The following is a 13,983-nucleotide window of genomic DNA, read 5'->3' as shown; positions in this document are numbered from 1 at the left end:
GTTCTAGACATTGGAATATTACCTTTAGCTTTAAATCAAAGTAAAATAGGAAGCTATTGAAGCTAGCTTGTTAATGTAAATATTGTAAATCTAAAATACTCGAGGAAAGTAATATATAATTTGCTACTTTACATAAATCTCTTTCATTTCTATTGTTATATATAAAATACTACGGTAAGAATGGAGGTGAACTATGAATAAGGATGGGAATTTAGTCTAAGTTTTTTACCTATCACATCCATCTAAATAGTCTAAATTAATACGTAGACTCTCTAATATACAAGTAATTGTTACTATGTCTATAAAAGATTTTGACCTAATTTATGCCAAGATGACTCACATTTATTATAATAACATAACATAATCTGATGAGTTATTCCTAAAGATAAATTTGTACGTTCATTTTTTGTTAGGAGTTTAATAAGATTACATCCAATTATAAAATCATCTCCATATAAATCGACCAAAATCGGTTAGGATATCCTTAAAATAACTACGTTAATATCTCTTCCTTATTTTTTTTTCTCTTCACTTCTTTATTTTCTTTCCAAAATCTGCGCCGTCTTTATTACTTATTCAGTTCTCTGTTTTCCCATCTCCATAATTTTTAGGGATTCTGATTTAAATATGAATCTGAATCAAATGTTGGCGTTAGCCAAGAGGAATTTGTCTCGTCTAGTGACGTAGTGGACACCTAGTTTACTAAAGACAACAAAATTCAAATTTTGATTAGGGTTTGGATCGTTTTTTTTACATAAGTGATTATCATGTCACGAAATTGAGTTAGTCTCTAAAATAATTGGAAACCCTATGGGTAGGGGTGGGAATCGGTCCGGGTCGAGTCGGTCGGGTTCAGGTCATTCATCGGGGAGAGCCGGTCGGGTTTTCAAACTCTCTGTCCATTCGGGCTTTCGGGTTTAATCGGACGGGTTATTTAAAAATTCTAGTGTCCAAAACCCGTCCAAGTCCGTCAAACTTTTCGGGTTTTTCGGGGTATTGAGCAGTCGAGTATCGGGTTTTCACCAAAGTTTCAAAATATCTCGGTCGAAATGACCAAAATATTTCTACTTTGATGGTACCGAAATTTCTATCGAAACTAAAATTTAATTACGTTTCTCTCTTAACAATGTTGTGTCAAGGGCACTCCGCACTCGGACACCAATATATGTGTATATATCTACGCTTTAAATACTTTAAAAATATATCTATATATATATATATATATATATATATATATATATATATGTTATACATGCATACATACAAGCAAGCATACATATAATGTGCGTAGGTATTATAGTACAAATGGATGACATTATTAAACAGGTTATGTCTAATTAAGATTACTGGGTGAGTTCGAGCGGGATGTCGGGTAGCACTTCAAAATCCGTACTCGACCCGTTGATTTTGTCGGGTCGGTCGGAATAAACCTGCCTTCGAGTTTTGGGTATCCGCGAGTTCTAACGGACTCAGATACCCGCAAAGGGTTTCGGGTTTGCAGTTTTTTTTTTCCCAACCCTACCTATGGGCCAGCCACGGGGTTTGGGAGACAGGTCTTTGAGAAAATGTTGTGGATTCTCAACCCGACCCTCGATTACCTTCCCAAATTAACAAAGAAGATCGACCCAAATGACATGAGAGAGAAGTATTAGGATTATTAAACATGTGAATTTGTGGGAATATGGGGCTAACAAATGTACACGGCTACTTGTACATGGGCACTTGGAACAAAGCATTAGTTGTCCCCTACTTTACGGGAACCAATAACTTGGATCTCCACCAACTATGGATACCTAGAATTGGTCTTTGTTGACATTGCTGACTCATCATATTCAACCACTATGATGATGACACATCAGCATCTTAAACATATCTAATGATCACAGATCTTGTTGGGAAATAATCGAGGAATGTTAATGTGGAAAACAAATGGTCCTCTAATTTTATAATTAAAGGTTTATAATTGTTTACAAAAACTCAATAATTAAGGTACTTTTAATTTACATAGCCTTTCACCGCAAGATATGGGTACCAAGAGTGGTGTTGACAACATATTTATCTTTTTTCGATGTTAGTCCTCGATTTATTCACCTCATTTTATCTTTCCCATTTTTGAGATAGATTTTATATTCGCCGTTATATCGACGACTTCTCTACAAAAGTTGTCAAATTTTTTGAGAGCAAATCTTTTCCGAAAAAGTTGATATCATTCTAAACATATTATATGTATTCCAATTAGCAAAGAATTACATATTAAATTTATCGGTCGGCGACCCTCGCCGGTGAAGACGATGAGGTGGCGAGAAGATGATGTGGCGGAGAGAGAAGATGAGATGGACAAGAGAAGGTGATGACTAGTTAACAGTGTGCTAACGGTAACTGAAAAAAAGGCCATATGAAAATATTTAATAAAGTTAGGAACTATGCAGGAAGCTGGTCACAAAGTTAAGGGCTATTGGGGAAATGACTCAAAAATAAAAGTTATAATTAGTCCCTTGCTCCCTTTCATAAATTGATCATAGCCAATATCTTAAGGGGTATATATTTTGGCCAATTTCTTAAAATTAAGGTCAACAAATTGAATTGTTGGCTGCTGTTGATATGCTCTTATTATACTTTTCTTCAATCTAAATATTTTCCCATAATCTCTTTTTTTTTTTCTTTTTTTGATGAACATCCCATAATCTCTCTTATTAAAGAAGATGTAGAAATGTGAAGGTGTGACCACCAATTGCCATGCCTAGATTCATGGGGAAATGAGATGAAATCTATGGGAAGGTCGTTCATAGACATGAAGAGCCATCTATCAATCAACATCAAATATTTTACATTGAAAACCTTACCACACGTGCACCCAAAATGGGAACCCACCACTAGACAATTTCAATAGCTCTTCAATTCCTACTCCATCTTATCGACAGCCAACTTTGGCTAATCCTTTTTTTTTTTGGCTAATCCTTTCAACAAAAAAAAAAAAAAAAAAGCTTTGGCTAATCGGTATATGTCCAATAATTAATCATGCCCCTTTGAAGTTTAGTGTAACAAAGAGGAGTTTCACTTACAAATGTTTAATAGGAATATCGAGACGCTTTTTGGAAGTTTAAATTAAGGTTGGTTGGGTCAATCCAAAAATTCTACTTATCCCTCCATTTTAGTCCCTCCCCCAGCCCTCCGTCGATGTGGCGACATATCACTGGAGTATATTTTCTCACAATTCTCTCTCCGATTGCTCCACACTCAAGTGATATGTTGTCACACCGGCGGAGGGTTGGGGGAGGGACCAAAATGGAGGGATGAATAGAACTTCTCATGTATGTCAGCTTTGATCCAGGAAGAAGTCAAAAGATTTACATGAGCTACACGTGTCGACACCCACATATCTAGTGAACAAACCCTCAATATAGCCATCTGAGAGTGAACCAGACAAAGCTTTATTGCCTTAGTCTAACTTTAACCAAAGAGATTGTTGGAAGGTTGACATGAGTTACCTAGGCACCTTGAGTACTGTGTTGGTCCAAAGACAATCCAAGAGGTGGATTCGAGTCAGCCCTGCCCCTAAGCCAAGTTTGAGTCTTGAAATAGATTAGAGGGGATTGGCGAAGTCCGGTAGGCGCCTTGAACTCTGCTCTGTCTCGAGGCAAGAGGTGAGTCATCTCTGCCCTCAGAGGCCGGCTCTGATTTGAGAAACAAAAGAGCAAAGTCTGCAGAAGGCAACTCAACACAGCGAAACTTGCCCTGCCTGAAGAGAATGACGATAATATGGAGGGCCAGGAAGCGCCAAACATCTTCCAATCATACACAAACGATTATTGTCTGATGATACGGCAGTGTCAAAAGATTCGCATTAGATCAGATTATCCTCGAACGACCATAACACACGACTCTCATCAAGTTGGTGTCGTCACACTGCATCATCTCAGCCAGTACTTCGCCACCGCCCTCCAAACCAATAAATAAACACATCAGGGGTGCAAAAAAAGTGGGCGAATCTTTCACATTCTCATTGAATTACTTCATAACCTGCAACACTTGACTGATTGGAGCATTGGGGTATCTTTTTTGCAGGTCCCCCTGGCCATCTCAGATCACGTTAATTTCAGGAAGGACATCCTTCTTATAGGGGGGTAATGCAACAGAAAGGAAGAAAAAGTATCTTACTAAACCACTTCCCTCAAGTCCGTCCCGAGCTAGGATTTACAAAAGAAGATGTCATTTGTTTGATTAGAAATAAAAAGGAATATTGAAAATTCTAAATATGGTTGTAGAAGCCCCTGGACCAACTAACTTAACCGTTTCTTCTTAACTTACTTAAAAGAAAGCCCTTCGGCTTGATTTTTTGGATAATGAAATGGAATAAGCTAGCCTGACTTCGACTGCTGGTTTGATGACAGATTAGGATGAAGGGTTTCCCTTCGATCCGATCCATCTGTGACCCATGGTCTGGAAATGAACTGATTGTTTCTTCGTCTTTTGCCTTTGAAGTTCGGTAGAGTTCAAAAGGATCAACTTTCTATGAGATATTTAGAAAAACCATTTTTCCACGTCATTATTTGGCACTAGATGAAGGAGTTTTCACTTCAACAACCCCCAATATTCGTTAAACACGACAACAATTTTAAGCATTTCGTTTTCACGAATTGAATCACCGAACGTTCAATATCTTGAATCTGAAGAGAACCTCTTTAATCTCTCCTAAAAGATCTCTTCACAACTCCTACTTTCCCGAAACTCCCTTCGTCAATACTAACAAAGAAAAGAAAATAAGTTCAAACTCAGAGCATCGCGAAATCAAATTAAATAGCCTCATTAACAATCTACCATGTGTTACTAATTAACTTCCTAAATTATTCGAATATCGTTGAAAAGAAATCCGTAAAAGGAGGGGGTTTTAAACCAACCTTCACAGGCATATATTGGTTGGAGTCACTCTAACTAACAATTTAGCCTCCCTTACAAATAATTTCTCAATCAATCGCGGCTTGGAGTCACCCTAACCTACAATCTTTAATTTTCAGAACTAGCCACCCTTAACTCCATTATAAAGAATATACTTTATTCTTTTTATTAAAAAATAAACTAAAAAAAATTAAGTTATGAAAAGAAATAGGGTGCATGAGTTTTAGGCCCAAAATAAAATTCAAAAAGGGATTAGAGTCCAATCTTCTCAGAAAAAGGAATTTTAGTACTTTTTTTATTTGGACCCTACTTTACCCACGTATAGAAGAAACATTGTTAATGCATAATGTGTTATGTATAACGCATATAAAAAGTGATATAAAGTATGAAACTTTAACAAGAATCAATAAACAGATTAACACTGTAACCTTGACATCTAGACACACTTTAACTATACTAAATGTGTTTTGTTGTATGAAATATGCGTAATTGATATTAAATAACGTGTATCTTGCGAAACATATACTAAATTTGCAATCAATCGAAAAAATCTGAAAAAAACGAAAGAGAATTTTGGGGATTGATTTTCAAAAGTGGATTTTTTGTTATATAAAAAGTTATAATGTGTATTGTGATTAAAATAGAAATCATAGAGATCTGTTTTTTCCATTGATATGGTCAATTTAGATTGAATATCCATCATTATTATTATTTTGGCTTAAAATTCTATATTATTAGGGCGGACTAAATGTGTGTTTTAGCTATAGATTGACCATAAGAACCCAAAATTAAAAGAAATAATAGTACGAAAATAATGTTTGTCATCGGGAGGAGGACGATTTCTAGACTGACTCATCATCTTATTTGTTATTTCACTGATCTCGAAGAATATCTAGCGACATAGAGAAAGAGAAAACTTTCAGTCCGGGATGACAATAAAGAGAAGTGAAGAGAAGATAATAGAGAGAGAGAGAGAGTCTGGTTGTCGGAAATGGAAAAATAAAAGCAAAGATGAGAGATCCTCAATAAATACAAAAGAGTGCGTAGATGAGAGAGAAAGTGCCAGTTATCAGAAAAAAAATAATATTATCAATTCGTTTAACTGTCTCTCTAAAACACTTTCTCTCTCTAAAAACTCTCTCCATTCTTTCTTTCACCAGTAAATGCTTTTAGTTTTGACTCTTTTTGATCTATTTTTAGAGTCCTTTTAACAAAAACAAACCCCCTCCCATCACTTTCTCTCTCTCTCTCTCTCTCTCTAGATTGGTTTTTAGACTTCGGATGGACTTATCAACCAAGAAGAAGAAGAGTTTCATTAAACTCCTCCTCACTACTTCTCTAACATACAACAAAGTTTAACGGGAAACCCTAAAAGGTACTACTAGTACTACTACTTGTATCATCTTTCATCAAACCCTAATTTACCTATTTATATGGATGAATAGAATTTGTAACTCCAATTGTTTCTTTGATTTTCTTCTAGATCTATCAACAGTTTGATTTCAATTGTTTCGATCATTAATTTCTAGGGTTTTGTTATCAATTTTTTTATTCTTATTAATCTGATGATCTGGATGACATTGATGGAATTAACTTTTGTTTCCAAATAGTTCATTTCACTTATTTCATGTGAACTGGATAGCTGATCTAGTTTTTGCTGAATTAAAAAAGTTCACTTTTTAGGGTATCATCAGATTTCTCTGTGGTTAACTCTACTATCTACTGTTCTTCAAGAATCACATGGTAGCTGGAATTTGCTGAAATTTGTGTTTACCATAGTATGCCCTGGATTTGGGTTTTCTTTTATGCTTCGGGTATATATCCAGTGGATATTGATATTGATTTTGAATCTTTTTTTGATGCTGTTGAATCTGCAATTATATGCTAAAAGAATTCTATGATCTGATTCATGAATTCATGTGGATAGTGTCTGGTTTATGTATGAATTTGTACCGATACACACATTTCCCGGCAGATTGGAAAATCTTCAATTGATCATATCGTTTTCTTTTTTTGTTCTAGCTTTCTGAATGCAGTTGGAAGAGAAAAGAAGTTTCGAGGAGAAGCTATTTAGATTTTGAGTTTGGCAAGTATAATCGAAAGAACAGCTGAGAGTTGCTATGTTTCCAACTCTTTGTGGCACAAATGCACACTATCTACCCTCTGGAGATGAACAATCTGGATCTTACCGTACGAAATTTGCTTGTAAAGATGGTTAACCAAATTGGTCATAGATATCCTGCTAAGTTACATGTGAAGAGGTGCTGCAAAAGTGTACCAGCTACTCAATGTGTGTCTGGTGATGTGGTGTGTTTATCTTTGTAGTTCTTTAAGAGTTCGTTAATTTCCTAGAAGTGATTTATACTCGTCAATTGCTTTAAGAGTTGTAAATTCTAGTGAAGACACTCCTAGACATGGAAGCCGGTAGCAGTGGAAGCAATAATCAGGTTTCAGGTTTTGCTCCTCGGCTATTCCCAGCTGTCGGACCAGTGCTTCTTATTTCAGTAGGATATATTGATCCTGGAAAATGGTCTGCGGCGGTTGAAGGGGGTGCTCGTTTTGGGTTCGATCTTGTGTTATTGCTACTTCTTTTCAATTTAGCTGCTATTTTATGTCAATATCTAGCCGCTCGTATCGGTGCTGTTACTGGAAAGAATCTCGCCCAGGTATTGCATATTTATTTTTTCCATTTAAACATTGATCTGTAAATTGAAGGTAGCTTTCAGCTGCATCTTAACCCTGCTACACCTTGATAATGGAGAAGAAAGCTTTTAGATGTCCTTACTTTGGAGCATGGCTTTTGTGGTTCTTAAAATTGCAGTTTAATTTGCATTTCTCACCATTTTTGTTTCTTTTTCTATTACTATAGATCTGCAGCGAGGAATATGATAAGTCTACTTGCTTATTCTTGGGGTTTCAAGCGGAGCTTTCAGTGTTTGTTTTGGACCTGACTATGGTAGCTGTCCTGCTTCATTACTTTCTCTTTCATCTTTCTGGTTTTGGATTGGTGTCACTAGAAATTCGAGCACAGATATGTTTTCTACCTATATATGAAAAACTCACAAGGCTAATTGACATATATTTGCATTGTTATGCTAGATAATGGGGATTGCATATGGACTCAACCTTCTTCTTGGAGTGAACCTGTTTGCTTGTCTTCTTTTTACTGCAACTGATATTCTTCTATTTCCACTTCTTAACAACCTCTGGGTATGTTAATAAGTTTTTCCTTTCTTACTGCGAGGTATCCCAAAGTCCACTTCTTGACTTTTACTGGTATGTTCAGGTGAAATGCAAGGCAGAATTTCTTTTTGTTAGTGCAGCAGGCATTATGTTACTCAGTTACGTGCTTGGAGTTCTTATCAGTCAACCTGAAATTCCGCTTGTTCCGAATAGGATGCTGACAAAACTAAGTGGGGAGAGCGCGTTAGCACTCCTGAGTCTTCTTGGGGCAAATATTATGCCTCACAACTTTTATCTCCACTCTTTTATTGTACAGGTAGCAGCCGTTTCTCCTTTCCTCCTTATCTCGTGTTCTTTTGATTTTCACTTTGTGTCTCTCTTACTCGTGATAAGGCCCACTTGTGACCTTTTCTAACTTCTACTTTGTGCCTTTGTCCTCCATGGTTTATCTTTTTGTCAATTAGGCAATAGTACTGAATTTTGAATTTGAACATTACTAGTCATGTCCTACATGGTTAAGACTTAAAGAGTTAAGACTATGTTTCTTGAATTTGTTCTATATGAGTAGTAACGAATTTCTTCTTCCTACCATTCGCATATTTACTCATTTTATTGCTTGAAATTTCTATTATATAAAATCATAGCTTGGGTAGAACCATTTAACCGAAGTAATAATCATGATATAAAACTGTTATCTGTGTGATATGAGCTTTTAGTATGTGGATTAATGTTCCCCATGGATTATCTTCTATGGCGTTAATACCTTCAGACTTTGAGTTGTACTTCAATTTATTTCGGCAATTTTCTTCCAAGTTTCCTTGTCAACTTACTGAACTTTGAGTATTTGGAACTACCAGAGGCAGTACCAACAGCAACATCTGGAGACACCAAATGTTCCCAAGAGTGTGTTATGCCATGACCATTTTTTTGCCATCTTCTGCGTTTTTAGTGGTCTTTTTTTGGTAAATTATGTGGTGATGAGCTCAGCAGCAACTGTTTTCCACAGTGCCGGCTTGGTTGTGCTAACTTTTCAAGATGTACTTCTGCTGATGGATCAGGTATTATTCTGGTTCTTTCAAGGTTTAAGCAGCTAATTATTTGTTGTGTTTAGGTTATCCATGACATAGCTTAGGATGATTTTTTTATTCCAAATACAGAAATGGTTCAGTTATTTCTGTGATTTCCTTACCTATTCAATGCTTCATGGGAATTTATATACTTCTGTTTCCAAATTGGAACAGGTATTTGGGAGTCCTGTGGCTCCATTTGCCTTTTTCCTGATCCTGTTCATTTCAAGTCACATAACAGGATTAACTTGGAATTTAGGCGGCCAATTAGTCTGGCATGATTTACTAAAGATGGATATATCTGTTTGGCTTCATCGTGCAACAATTAGAATTTTTGCCATTGTTCTAGCTCTTTATTGCACATGGAGTTCAGGTGCCGAAGGATTATACCAGCTACTTATTTTCACTCAAGTATTACTTGCTATGATGCTTCCATCTTCTGTGATTCCTCTTTTCCGTGTAGCTTCATCAAGATCAATAATGGGTGTTCACAAGATCTCTCAGATTCTCGAGTTCCTAGCATTGATTACCTTGATTGGGATGCTTGGTTTAAATATTATCTTTGTTGTGGAGTTATTGTTTGGAAATAGTGATTGGGTTGGTAATTTGAGGTGGAACATGGGAACTAGTACTGCACTTCCTTACACTCTTCTTCTCACCACAGCTTGCGCATCACTTGCTTTGATGCTCTGGTTAGCAGCTACACCATTAAAATCTGCAACTCTTGGACCAGAAGCACAGGCATGGGATTGGGATTTGGATAGCCAACTCGAGCAATCTTCAGAAGCAGTACAGAGTGATGATAGAAGTATGCCTAAATATCATGGGGAGCTTGTAAAAGAAGAGCCGACACTAGAGAAGTCCATTGAAAGTTTTTCAGATAACTCAGGTGTCGAATTTGATGTTGACTTGCCTGAAGCCATTTTAGATTCAGATCAGGAGACACAAATATCCAAAGTTGAGGATACCCGTATTGCAAATCGATTCTCCCCGACATTCCATTTAGAAGAATCATCGTCCAAAGTCGGGTTGGCTGTTGAAATTGTAGATAAGGAGGTTTCCAATGCCGGATTGTCGAACATTGGTACTTTACCAAAAACAGAATCAGTAGTTCCTGTTAGAGAGATAGTTAGGGTAGATGGAGATTTGCAGAATGTGAAGTATAATGAGGGGGTTGATACTTGGGAACCTGAGGTATCATCTACAACTTTACCAATTTTGAGCTCTGAGGGTTCAGGATCATTTCGAAGTCTCAGTGGGAAAACTGATGATGGAGGTAATGGACCTGGAAGCCTTTCAAGATTATCTGGATTAGGTCGTGCAGCCAGGCGTCAGTTAGCTGCTATTCTTGATGAGTTCTGGGGGCAGTTATACGATTTCCATGGGCAAGCAACTCAAGAAGCAAGGGCAAAAAAACTGGATATGTTATTTGGCATGGATATAAATCTCACTGTTCCTTTACAAAGAATGGACTCTTCAGGTACAGGATCATCTGGATACTTCCCGTCAGTACCAGAAAGAGGATCCCCATATCTGATAAACTCAAATCTTTATGATTCTCCGAAACAACAAAGAATGCCATTAACCGTAGAATTGCCTTATGGAGTTCAAACAGGACCTGCATTGTCTAATCAAATGCATTTGCTGGACGACTATGTCCAGAACTCCTCCCGGAGTACAACTGATTTTGCTGAGAAGCGGTATTCTAGTCTCCGCCTGCCACCATCTTCTGAGAGCTGGAATTACCAGCCAGCTACTGTACATGGTTATCAAATGTCATCCTATCACACTAGGATTGCAGCAGATAGAAGCTCAGATTCCTTGAACAATATATTTGATCAATCAACCCCTAAATCCCCGTCCTCATCTTTTCTGCGTGGAAACTACCGAGACACTCATACTAGTGCTCTGGGGCAGATGCAGCCAAGTCGGATTAACTCTGTACATGCATCTATTACTCAGGACCCTGTCATGGCTAGAGGTAGCAGGATGCAAGCTGATAGACCTTATTACAATCCTTCAGTATCTGGGCCTGGTGAGAATGTTGGGGCCACAGCCCATACGAAAAAGTACCATAGCTTGCCTAACATTAAAGGTCTTATACGTCCTCAACGAGATTTAAATGCGACTGAGAGGATATCACACTTGGGTGGTCCACCGGGCTTTGGCCCGCCAGTTGGTAGAGCAGCTTATGAAAAATCCATACAGTCAACCACTGGATCCAGACAAGGAGTTCCTTTCACGTGTGATGAACTCTCCCCATCCGGGCCCTATAGAGATCCTCTCTCTTTAGAGCTGAGTTCGAATTCAGGAACCAGATCACTTTGGTCTAGACAACCTTATGACCAGTTATTCGGCATGGATGGGAAAAGTCATATTGTGGGAAAGGAAGTATTGGCAAGAAAGCCGAGTTTTGTCGCGCAAGAAGCTACATTTCATGCAGACTTGGAATCAAAGATGCTTATGTCCTTCAAAAGTTGCATCATCAAGCTCCTGAAGTTGGATGGGTCTGAGTGGTTGTTTAGAGTCAATGGTGGGGCTGACGAGGATTTGATCGATCAAGTAGCTGGAAGAGAGAGCTATGATACTGAAATTAAAGGGGTCAACCAGGTGCTTCACACTAACGAGTCTCTATATATGTCCCCTGATAGAAAATTCAGTCCTCCTAAGAATGACGAGGTCGATCGTGCCAAATTTCTGGGTTCTCCACTTCCTCATTGTGGAGAGGGTTGTGTATGGCGAGTTGATCTGATAGTGAGTTTTGGAGTTTGGTGCATTCACCGCATTCTAGAGCTATCACTTATGGAAAGCCGACCAGAATTATGGGGAAAATATACATACGTTCTCAACCGGCTACAGGTAAAAGTTCCGCTAACATGCTTATATTTTTTTTCTTTTTACTGTCATACCACTTCCTAACCGTAGAAAATAAGGCGGGATTACTGTAATGGTATCTTAAACAAGAACTAGAATAACATATTTTTCGACCCAAACTTCCTTCTAGAAGTCCGTGAATGCCCCAAGTATCCTTGTATACATGTTTATATCATCTGGCATCTTTTCCAAATTCCAACCACTGTATTGAAGGAACATGTATAGATTTCATTGTCACTGGCGGAGTTCAATTCTCTTATCTGGCATTTAATGTGGGGGAACAAAGGGTCACCATCCTATTCTCGCGAACTTAAAGGCTAGTGAGATGGTTGGCAGTGACCGTTTTAAGTCCGAAGGATGGGATGGTGGGATCTTATCGGAACATATTCATAATGGATTCCTAAGAGGACTATCTTTATAAGGGCATACTTAGTTTATTTTTTTTATTTGGTGTTAGTAAGTCTAGTTCCGTTCAATTGCTCCATTGAACTTGTTTCCAACAGGGAATTCTTGATCCAGCATTTTCTAAACCACGAAATCCCCAACCACCATGCTCGTGTCTTCAAGTTCCAGCAGCATATTCAAAGAGATCGAACTCGCCCCTTCAAAACGGGCTTTTACCCCCAACAGCAGGTAAAGTAGGAAGAGGAAAATGCACAACTGCAAGTGCACTTCTTGATATAATCAAAGACGTGGAAATTGCAGTCTCTTGCCGAAAAGGGCGTACAGGAACTGCAGCAGGTGACGTTGCTTTCCCGAAAGGAAAAGAGAATTTAGCATCGGTCCTGAAGCGTTACAAACGACGACTTGCAAACAAAGTAGGAGGCACCACGACCAGCCATGAATCGGCATCTGGGTCACGCAATAAGGTTCCTATGCTTTCCTCTTATGCCTTGTAGAAGTAGGAAGTGTAGTAGTTTCTTTCATTTGGTTCATGGACAGAAATCTTGGTCAGATCTTTAGTTTGGTTTGGGAGGAAGGAGGAGAAATCCAAAATCTCAAGATCAAAGATTCTTGATGAGCTTTGGAGTGCAATTAATACTGTTGTATGTAAAAATTCTGATGCAATCTTGTTTTCCTGATTATTTGAATACATACATAAAGTGTAAAATTTACTGGAATTGAAAAATGCAACAGAAATGAAGATAGGGAAGAAGTGAAATAGATTAAAATGTTGTATTCTCCAAGGACCAAGTAAATCCCTCCCATTAGATGAGATGATTGAATCTCAACTGAGTTATAAAGTTTGTTGTAATATTTACTTGCCTTTTTCTCTTTGTTTGTTTGTTTACTTGAATTTGTGTATTTGTTCCTCTGTCTTTGATACCACCCCACCTTATATTTCTGATCAAGAAAAAACTGAGGGCTCCCTGTACCAAATTGTTATTAGGTAATACTTTTAGAGATTTAAATATAAATATTAATACATAGACAGAGAACAAAACAAATACTGTTTCAATCAAAGAGTGATGATGTATATGAAGAACCGTCTAAATATGTAAGGAATTTTCAACAAGAAATGTTATTAGATTAAATTATGGTTCCTTTTTCTTTCAGTCTTGTTCAGAAACTTCTCTCATAAAATTTTACGAAAACTTTCTCTTATCATTATTGCAAAATAGTGAAATATGTCAACTTCACCACCAAGAGACTGGAAGGTTATTAAGATCTCTAAAAATGAAAAAGAAAAACTCACACGACTTCCGTTGATGCGTTCATTATTGATGAGCAAAATATTTGGTTAAGGTGGTCGCTGGAGATGTATAATGGGTGTTTGTGAAGGCGACTAGAATGGTGAATGAGTCATCTTATCAATTTATTTTGACTTCAACAGTTTGACTTAAGTCCTTCAAAGTTTTTTTTTTGTTGAAAAAGTCCTTCAAAATTGTGAGTTTGAAACGTGATGACTATAAAATTCAAAGTCCTTAAAATACTAAAGCGAAAATATTATTTCTCCCTTCTA

The 13,983-nt window shown here is 37.4% G+C and overlaps 1 protein-coding gene across 2 annotated transcripts; it reads left to right on the top strand.

Moving 5' to 3' along the window:
• The first annotated feature begins 5,655 nt into the window (after positions 1-5,655).
• On the top strand, positions 5,656-13,277 carry LOC147558262 (ethylene-insensitive protein 2.1-like). 2 transcript variants are annotated; one of them, XM_086659835.1, is made up of 8 exons: positions 5,656-6,271; positions 6,919-7,562; positions 7,766-7,852; positions 7,996-8,106; positions 8,183-8,395; positions 8,937-9,137; positions 9,321-12,005; positions 12,524-13,277. In XM_086659835.1, exons 2-8 carry the CDS (start codon positions 7,311-7,313, stop codon positions 12,917-12,919), a joined length of 3,945 nt encoding a protein of 1,314 aa, XP_086515961.1. In that variant the 5' UTR covers positions 5,656-6,271; positions 6,919-7,310; the 3' UTR covers positions 12,920-13,277. The 2 variants fall into 2 exon arrangements, with proteins under 2 accessions (XP_086515961.1, XP_086515962.1); XM_086659836.1 differs by having other exon boundaries at positions 5,954-6,710.
• The last annotated feature ends 706 nt before the right edge of the window (positions 13,278-13,983 follow it).

The sequence above is a fragment of the Eschscholzia californica genome, unplaced genomic scaffold (genome assembly GCF_041429995.1).
Source record: "Eschscholzia californica isolate CP2 unplaced genomic scaffold, dmEscCali1.0.p SCAF_2, whole genome shotgun sequence".
In the NCBI taxonomy this organism is placed as follows: domain Eukaryota; kingdom Viridiplantae; phylum Streptophyta; class Magnoliopsida; order Ranunculales; family Papaveraceae; genus Eschscholzia; species Eschscholzia californica.
This window is presented reverse-complemented; position numbering and strand designations above follow the sequence as displayed.